The 9,882-nt window shown below is 28.3% G+C and overlaps 2 protein-coding genes across 6 annotated transcripts; both read right to left on the bottom strand.

Moving 5' to 3' along the window:
• Positions 1–64: 64 nt before the first annotated feature.
• LOC126870830 (ATP-dependent DNA helicase Q5-like) lies at positions 65–5,861 on the bottom strand. Of its 3 annotated transcripts, none has more exons than XM_050628881.1 (13): positions 4,310–5,861; positions 4,064–4,188; positions 3,777–3,941; positions 3,518–3,694; positions 3,261–3,440; positions 3,055–3,160; positions 2,862–2,973; positions 2,557–2,784; positions 2,288–2,482; positions 2,078–2,201; positions 1,735–2,007; positions 443–1,655; positions 65–368 (listed from the first exon to the last, which is right to left on the bottom strand). In XM_050628881.1, the coding sequence occupies exons 1-13, from the start codon at positions 4,395–4,397 to the stop codon at positions 319–321; spliced, it is 3,036 nt and encodes a 1,011-aa protein (XP_050484838.1). In that variant the 5' UTR covers positions 4,398–5,861; the 3' UTR covers positions 65–318. The 3 variants fall into 3 exon arrangements, with proteins under 3 accessions (XP_050484838.1, XP_050484839.1, XP_050484840.1); XM_050628882.1 differs by having other exon boundaries at positions 4,527–5,861; XM_050628883.1 differs by lacking the exons at positions 3,777–3,941; positions 4,064–4,188; positions 4,310–5,861 and having other exon boundaries at positions 3,261–3,460; positions 3,518–3,664.
• Positions 5,862–6,005: 144 nt separating this feature from the next.
• Positions 6,006–8,987, bottom strand: LOC126870836 (uncharacterized). Of its 3 annotated transcripts, none has more exons than XM_050628892.1 (9): positions 8,765–8,987; positions 8,403–8,573; positions 8,021–8,265; positions 7,736–7,962; positions 7,406–7,669; positions 7,139–7,330; positions 6,818–7,059; positions 6,406–6,720; positions 6,006–6,336 (listed from the first exon to the last, which is right to left on the bottom strand). In XM_050628892.1, the coding sequence occupies exons 2-9, from the start codon at positions 8,483–8,485 to the stop codon at positions 6,216–6,218; spliced, it is 1,689 nt and encodes a 562-aa protein (XP_050484849.1). In that variant the 5' UTR covers positions 8,486–8,573; positions 8,765–8,987; the 3' UTR covers positions 6,006–6,215. The 3 variants fall into 3 exon arrangements, with proteins under 3 accessions (XP_050484849.1, XP_050484850.1, XP_050484851.1); XM_050628893.1 differs by having other exon boundaries at positions 8,780–8,987; XM_050628894.1 differs by lacking the exons at positions 8,403–8,573; positions 8,765–8,987 and having other exon boundaries at positions 7,736–7,933; positions 8,021–8,198.
• Between the last annotated feature and the right edge of the window lie 895 nt (positions 8,988–9,882).

Here is a 9,882-nt window from a genome sequence, read left to right as displayed (position 1 = left end):
CCCAAATTTATTTTGTAATACAATGCCAACATATTCTATAAGCAAAAATAAGAAACTGTAAGCATAGGCTCATAAATACTTTATTAAAAACTACAGCGGTTCGATTCTACAAATACAAAAATTTCAATAAAAAGATACATTTAATGATACACTTAAGAAATTCGAGTTTTAATTTACAATTACAATACCGATATAAATATATATAATGAATAAAAAATTTTTCTTAAATCAAATTATGATTTCATATCTATACAGGTATATATACAAAATTTGTGTAATTGTTTATAATATTCAAATGGACACTTGTGACAAAGACTATTAATTCTGTGTCATATATTTTGCAACAAATTGTTGTATTCCCTCTTTATCTGAAACATTTACCGTCAATTCAAAGTAATTGAATAACATAAAAAGATGAAAACTTTTTAAAATTGTACATTACCAAATATTTTTTTTCCAAGGAGAGTATAATGCATTTCTCTACATATTTTTGAAAATGCCGTTCGATCAGGGATACGTTCAGATGGGTAATACTTCATTAAATATGATTTTAAAATTTTTACAGTTTTAAATTGTGTAGCTTTATCTGCAGGTACAAGTTTTTTTTTATCTTTATCTGTGTATTGCTTTAAATGGTCTTTTCTATCACGTTTCTCTTGCAAACATTTTTTTATTTCTACATGTTCAACTATTATGCTTTCCTGTTCTGACATTTCTTTTCTTTCTATATCTTCTATTGTTGTAAATATTCTTTTATCTTTAATGTCTTTGGTTTCAATTTTTTCATGATTAATTTTATTATTTTTATCGCTAAAGATTTCATTTATTTCAATGTCTTCAGTATTGGTAACCTTTTCCTCGTTAATTACAGAACATCTTTTTTCTTCAAACTTCACCTTTTTATTCAATTTTGTATTTACGTTACTTTCAAATAAATTTACATCTTTACGTTTCTTTTTATTTTGACATTTTGATTCTTTTTCAACCTCGATATTAGTACTACCATTACTCCCATTATCTTCTATAACTACAACAGAATTTGATTTTGTAGATTGCAAAATTTGCTCATAAACTGATTTACTTGCGGGAGATGCTTTTTTAGTTTTGGGACTTTCCTTTGCGGGTTCTTTCGAAAATTTTCGTGACTTTTTATTGTGATCCTTTAGTAACATTTCTTCGTGAATCTTTCGAGCGCATGTGAAACCACTTAATGCTTGAAAGTCAGTAGTCTTGTGTTGTGTTATAGCTTTTTCACTGTCTTTTTTTGTGAGATAACTATTTTTAACAACCACATCTTCAGTAAAAGAGAAGCAATTTTTACTAACATTGTCTTTTGATTCTATCATATTGATATCTTTATTATCGTCTTGTAAAATACTTGCCTCGAATATATTTTTCTTATTAATAGGCTTGTTTTCCAATATTTTTTCGCTTTTTTTTAGTTCTAGAGCAGTCTTAAATGTAGGGCATAAAATATTTTTATTTGCTTGTTTACTTAACTTATCTTCTGTGTCATGTTCTAAATGACTATTATTTCTTTCTTTATCATATTCATTAAAATATTCTAGTCGCTTATTTTGTTTACTTTTTGCGTTAAAATCGCGTAAATGTTCATGTAACTTATTAGAACTGGTACATTTCCGTATCGAAGAAATCTGTATTTACCAAAAACTCAAGTTATTAAACATCATGAATAAAGTATGAATGAATTATATAAAATGCCAAATTACATACCAATTTATACATATCAAATTTATATTTATTTGCAATTTTACTGCTGCATAACTCTTTATATTCAAGATCATATGCTAAATCATGCATATCAGTCTCTTGAATTTGTCCTTTAGATTCAGGAAAAACCGCTTCATAATTATCCAGTAAGGCTGATCTCAATTGATTGTAGAAATGTTCACGAATTTGCACAGCTAAACCTTTTATTTTTATATCAGTACTTTCAGGTGCACGTACATGAGATTGTTTAGCATCTTCACGATTTTGTTTTTTTAACTAAAGTAGGAAAAATACAGATAAGAAAAACGATAAAAGAGATATAAGTCTACCCTTTAGATATATTTACCTCGTCGCTTTTATTATTATTTCTCCGAATAGCAAACTGTTTTTCAATTAATTCTTTTGTTTCCCGTTTACTTTCAGCTAATAATTTTTCCCTTGAGTCTAATCTCCCTCCATATTCATTTTCACTGTAGATAAAAATAATTAAGACTGAGATAATTATAATTTAGTAAAAAATATATATAACCGTAACATTTTAAAGTATATTACTTACTCAACATCATACTTTGGTAAAGCAATACCATCTAAATTGCTACTGGACTTAGGTTGAGATTGTGATCTAGTTTGACACATTTCAAACTTTGATATTCTTTCTTGAACAGCATCTTTCTTTTTACATACATCACACCTATCTTTGCATGGAGGTGGATTATCTCCAAAATATTTAGAAAACACGGCATGCCTACATCTGTAGAATCCATTAAACCGTACTTAAATCTTTGTATATAAGAGGATATTCATAGATAATATAATAATTCTTACTTTGCTTCAAGACAGTAAGAAACAGCTTTTTCAAAATTTTTCCAATTTAATTTTACAAGGTCAGACTTTTTTCGCGTAATTTCTTCTTTAATAAGAAATGCAATAGCTGAATATTCTTTATTACTAAAATAAATCCTACAAAATGCTGGTTTACCATCCCTGCCAGCTCTACCAGATTCTTGGTAATATGCTGCTATATTTTGAGGAACTGTCCAATGCACTACAAATCTGCACATAAAATTACAATATTACTATCAAATGTCAGTAAAAGTGACATACACTTCCTATAAAATAAAATAATTTACCTAACAGAGCCCTTGTCTACACCCATCCCAAAACTACATGTTGCTGCAATAATAGGTACTTCACCAGATGTCCATTTATTTTGAACCTCATTACGTTCTTGATTTTTTAAACCTGTAGAAATAATTATTAGATATTACTAGTTATTTTATCATTGTTAGTTTCATGAGTATTAGGGATAATAATAACATTTACCTGCATGATACGCTAGAGCAGGTATACCAGAACTGGATAATTTATGTGCAATTATTTCAGTTGCTTCTTTTTTCCTACAATAAATAATGCCACAATTTTTTTTGGCCTGCAATTAATTTTGTTATATATGTTACATATTATGTACTTATGTATGTTACCTAACATATGTTACATATATTATAAGTTTATCATGCACAATAACTTACTTTTGGAATGGATTTATCTTGGGAATCAAGAGCTTCTATAACAAAATTTCTTAAATGTTCAAATGGCTTATCTAATATTTCTAAAAACCATACATCGTAATAAAGATTAGGTCGAAATACAGGAACTGAGAATATGGCAGGGTTTTTCATATTTAAGCATTGGAGTATATCATCTTTCACCTATAATAATATATTTCACACTATTTAAATTTTAAACCTTTGTAAATACCTTAAGTTTATAAAGTATACATACTTACCTCTTTTGCAGCAGTAGCTGTTAATGCAATTATGGGAATATTAGGACATAATTTTTTAAATTTTCCTAATTCTCTATAACTAGGTCTAAAATCATGACCCCACTGACTCAAACAGTGAGCTTCATCAACAACAAAATAAGATAATGCTTTTATTTTGTTCAATCTTGTTATTGTGGCCTGTAGAAAGGTAATTTGAATAATCAATTAATATGCATACAGCCATTGGAAATTCTATCACAATTGTAAATTAGTCATTTACTTGAAAATGTTGCTGTGCGCCCATTTCAGGAGTAACATATAATAATTTGATTTTTGGAGAATTAGATGCCAAATCTTTCATTATTGCATTTCTTTCTTTAGTGGATGTATTTGAATTCAATGAGTTTGCATTAACTTTCTTACTTATTAAAAAGTCAACTTGATTCTACAATAAGAAAACATTATATGATAGATTCAGTTTGTTTTTGGATATTCTACATTTCTATATGATGCTCATGTATGATACATATTTGTAACATATATGTATATATATATATATATATATACCTTTATTAAAGCTAGTAATGGTGAAAAAACAATTGTGATTTTATCTTCTTTCATTAAAGCTGGCAATTGAAAACAAAGTGATTTCCCAGATCCAGTTGGCATACACACAAATACATCTTGTTTGGCTAAAAATGTTTAATTTATCGTAGTTGATTTATTCAGAAATATTAAGAATAACAACAAATTTTAATGCCGATAAAAAAATAAGTAAATTCCACATATTTGTTATTTATAAATGACATCAACCTTTATAAACAGCAGTGGTTGCTTGTTTCTGAATATCACTTTTAAAATCATCATAACCAAATACAGACTTCAGAACAACTGACAGCATTTTATCCCACAATAAATTAAATTCTTTAATCGTAAAAGTGCAGAGATACAATTATTGCTTGTACATTATACAAAATAATTCTTTTTAGTTTTTATCCTTGTAGACTAAACTTATAAATACGCTACTTACAAAACCCGCCATGATTATGAGTATAGATAAAGTCACTATAAATACTAGAATACTATAGCCCATTCAACGAGACCAGAGTAAACTTAAACAAAATATGACGTTGTGACTCCAATTATTGGCTGCCGACTAGTGAAACTCTGTCGACGCTAGTTACTAATCACTAGTCGGCAGCTATTGCAGTCGTAGCAATCAAATTTTAAGTTTAATGCCTCGTCTCGTTAAACAGACTGTATATGCATACGTTAGAGGATTCATATGTTCTTTTATGATAATTTGGTTTGGCAATTAAGTGGTATGCGGATTTTGTCAATAGGTGGTCTTAGCACATTTTTTTGTTTTGTCAGCGTGTTCAAAGCACCTAACCTGTATTGCGTTTATGTTGTTTGGACTTCCACCTTTAATTTAGTAAAAAAATTGTATCGATTAGTTATTTAGTTTCGTTTTTACCCCAATTTAAAAATGAAAGAGCAAGACGTGCATTTCAGACATATTTTATTGTATTATTTCCGAAAAGGCAAGAACGCATCGCAAGCACACAAGAAGTTACGTGCCGTATATGGGGATGAAACCTTGAAAGAATAGCAGTGTCAAAATTGGTTTGCCAAATTTCGTTCTGATGATTTTTCACTGAAAAATGTTTAACGATCTGGCCGTCCAGTTGAAATTGATGAGATCCATATCAAGGCCATTATCTATTCAGATCGTCATAGCACAACGCATGAGATTGCAGAGAAGCTCAATGTATCGCATACACGCATTGAAAAAAAATTAAAACAATGAATTTTCTTAAGCTGATGAGGGACCCATAAATCGAGTTTCTTCGCTATGTCAAGAAACTCGATTTATGGGTCCCTCATCAGGTTAAGAAAATTCATTTGACGCAACGCATTAGCATCTACGATTCGCTTTTGAAACGCAACGAAATTGATCCATTTCTGAAACGACTGATTACTGGCGACGAAAAGTGGGTAGTTTATAACAACATTAATTGGAAAAGATCGTGGATGATGCAAGATGAATCAGCCCAGACGACACCAAAAGTTGAGATTCACCAAAAGAAGATTATGCTGTCAGTTTGGTGGGATTATAAAGGAATTCTGTACTTTGAACTTTTACCAAGAAACCAAACGATTATTTCAAACATGTACGTTCAACAACTCGCCAAACTGAGAGATGCAGTTCAAGAAAGGTAGCCCATTATGATAATGCAAAGCTCCACACATCTTTGGTGACTTGCCAAAAATTATTGGAACTAGGTTGGGATGTGTTGTCACATCCACCATATAGCCCTGACCTTGCGCCTTCAGATTACCTATTTCGTTCCATGCAGAACTCCTTAAATGGTAAAATTTTTAATGACGCTGATGTAAAATCACAATTAATTCAGTTTTTTGCTGGCACAAATCAGAAGTTTTATGTACATGGAATTATGACACTGCCTGAAAGATGGCAAAAGGTCATCAACAAAAACAGACAATACCTAATTGAATAAAGTTATATTTTTAATCAAAAATTTTGAATTTTCCTTCTTATTTAAAATCACATAGTTGCCAACCCAGTAAATAATAACTATATTTTTAATATTACAAAATTTAATAACAAAATATATAAATTATTCTATTATACATATGTAGTTCTATGTCATAAAAATTTTGGATTATAAGAAATAAAATACATTTATACACATAACTATGTAGGATTTTGTAACCTATATAATAATAAATCATAAAATTCGATCCACTCTGGGAAAGTTGCACCATCTACAACTTTTTCAATAACTTCCATTACTTTTTGAACCGGTTGATTCACCCTGTTAGTAATAATACAAACGTTAATAGCCATCCACAGTCAAAATATTAATTGTAATTGATATACTTACCAATCATTTAAGATTTCATTAAATTCATCAATTTCTGTCCTCGTTTGCGTATTAATATTTTGTGATAATTTCAAAAGTTCCACTGTATTATAATTATTCTCCTCATATGTTATTGGGGGTAAATGAAATGCATTTAGATATTCTTCAGTTTCTAAGGATTCTAATTTTTTATACATGAACATTGAAATTAGATTTTTATAACATTCTATTAAAGAATATATAGGAATTTGAATCAATGGAAAATATGACGCAAGATTTGAAATTTGGGAGTTAGTAATTGAAACAGATGCTTCACTGAAACAACTTTTCGTATGCCTAAAACATTTGCATAATATACAAATCAATTTACAATTTTTATTTTAGATTTAGAAATAGAAAGTAATAAATTTTTACAATATGGAAGAAGTCTGACCTGTAAATTCCAATTTCTCCTTTTAACATGACTTTCTTTAAAGCATTAAGATCTAAAACATTATGAAATATATCCAATTCAGTAGATAAATCATTTTTTAACATTGTACAGTCATAACCATCATTTCGCATTGTTATTATTTTTTGTAACTCCGCATTTATTTTTTCTTCTGTTTTCATGAGAAACATTGGTGCAGATTTCAAAAGGTTTAACGATTGCTGTATATCTTGTATACATGTTGCCTAGAATTAATTTAAAATTAATGCAAAAATAATCATGTATACATATACACACTACAATAATTATAAAATGTTAACATACAATTTCAGCACTAGTATTTTGAATTTCTAGAACTAGTTGTGTTAGGTCAAATGCAAATGTGTTACTTTCATATAAATCATCCCGAATTTTATCAATTTCTCTTTGTAAACTTCTTTGCTCACTTTCTAATTTGTGCACTTCTAATGCTAATGCTAACCACTCACTTATATCTGAAGAATTATTTGAAGCTGTCTAAAATTAGAATTAAAATTAACAAAGTTAATATTTAATATTTAATTTTTTATATTTAACTAATATTTAACATACCTCAATCTTTTCTATATATTCCAAAACATTTTGTTGATGATTACTTGTTCTTGCATTATATAATAATCGTTTGGAGACTATGGAAATATGCTGTCCATATGTTTTAGCAATACCAATATTTATGTGTTTTCCATTTGGCTCCACAGATTTCATATTTTCTGATTTAATTAATATATCCAGATCTTCAGTTAAGCTTTGATATAAATAATGCCATAATGTAGATACTTCAATGTGACTAAGATTACTTGATACTATATCCCACACCTATAAATATAATCTAAATAATATAGATATAATTGTCATTGTCTTCAATGTTATATAGATACATACTTGTCTTTTATTTGCTCCGGTCCAAAGACTTGTCACTACATCTGACATTTCCATTAGTACTTTATGATCTAAATCTTTGCAAGTTTGTGGCATTAAATGTTGACAAACTAATCTCATATTATTACAATCATGAAGTTGTGTATTAGTTTGATCATATTTCATCTGAAGTAAATCTCTTCTTGCTCTTATGACAGAACGCTTAGATGAAATATCTCTTAGTTTTTGGACTAAATAAAAATATTTGTTAAATATATATTCTCTGTCATATTTTTGGTAATAACATACCTTTTTGCCTAACTCTAAAATCTTGTTGTTCATATTCTTCCTCTAACTTAGATATTTGATCCCTTAAATTATTTTTTTCTGATTTTAATTCTAATAAATTTTTCATACATTGAACAGCTTTATTAGATGTTTTCTGTTTTAAATGATATAATAAGACATTTTTTCTTATTGTTTTTGCTTCTTTAGCACTAAATATAACCTCAGCTAAATCATCCCACATCAATCCAGCAAGGCCTGAGTACAACCTATCACAAATAATAGATAATTTAAAATTGAAATATGTATATAATCATAATTTAAGTAATATCATACATGATCAAGAATAAAGTTATAAGACACATTATATGTAAATAAAAATAAATTTATAAAATTTTATACAAACATTTGTTTTACTGAATCGTTGAATATTGTAGGTGGACATTCTAATTGATAAATCCATGTAAATACATCCATAGATTTTTCCATAATTATAAAACGTTAATTATATCCACAATAAAATATATTATAAACATAACCGAAAGAAATTTAATTGGAATTACACCTTTACGTCGAACTGAAAAGTTAATATAAATATAATTTTACCCTGAATCTTGAAATAGATACAATAAAAATAAAAAATAAATATATTATTTAATATGCAAAACCTAATAGAATTGTAAAAATAATTTCTAACTGTTTTCAGTGTTATATAAAAATAAAAAATTTGTTAAAACTGAATGAAATTTAAGTTATTTAAACCGTTACCCGTAAGATCTTTACCAAACATTTAATTGATCATACATTATTTTGTGAGTATAGAACAAGTTATATGAATTAAATAAGTATGAACTACTTCACAAATCACTAAAATAACGTATAAACAAAAATGTGTAGAAAAATTAATTCTTTTTTAATTCAAATCTAGTTAACGGCGCAGTATTAGCCCCAATTTTTACGCCCATAGACAAACTGTAAGATAGAAAATCATCTTGCTCATCATCAACGTTATCGATTCACCATACAAAAAATTTATAGCATCTCTGGTAGCATTAGCAGTGATTGAAATTAAAATTAAATCCGACAAATTATTTATTTCACTTATTTTACTATAAAAATGTATAAAAATGATTTATCTTAATCAATACTGAATTTTTTGCAATCCAAATTTTACCATAGACTTTATCATTTTCGACTATTGGCCTAAATACGTATAATTTTTAAAAACACTGACGAGATATAAAAAACACTATGAATTTTTGGAGATTGGTACGTGATATCGCCATCTTAATAATTTCCATCGTCGAAATAGCGCTCATTATCTAAATATTTGAAGAACGTGAGAATCGCTTTTAGCTTTTGACTCAACAATAATAAAGACATTCTTGGTGAAATACTCCACTAGATTAAGTGATCACTTGAGCAGAAAAAAATTCACAAACAAGAATGCAGTTAGAAACAGTAAAAGGGGACAACTGTAATGTTTCAAATGGATCTTCGAAACTTATAAACTTTATAATCCTCTTAATCGAGGACAGCGATAAGAAAAGGATCTTTTGACAAGATTCTTCTCGATAACGCCTCCTCGATCAAGTCACAAATCTGAGAACGTGGAGGAGGGAGTCTACTGCACATTCTCTATTGGAATCCTTACAAGATGCCTCCTTGAATAAGGGAACTATCCTTTAAATTGAACCTCCTGAATTTTACATTTTGCTAAATCAGGAATTGTAACGAAGAAACGGAGAGATAGTCTCGATACGAATAAGATATAGAGCAATCTCTAAATCTATTTAATTCTTATTTATTTCGATAAAGTTGGGTAAATATAAAAAAGTCGATAAATACTGGAGTTTAATACTTCAGTATTTTAAAGCATCTGTCTT

The sequence above is a fragment of the Bombus huntii genome, chromosome 11 (assembly GCF_024542735.1).
Source record: "Bombus huntii isolate Logan2020A chromosome 11, iyBomHunt1.1, whole genome shotgun sequence".
Lineage (NCBI taxonomy): Eukaryota > Metazoa > Arthropoda > Insecta > Hymenoptera > Apidae > Bombus > Bombus huntii.
Note: the sequence above shows the minus strand (reverse complement) of the source record. Positions and strands in the feature narration are given on the sequence as shown.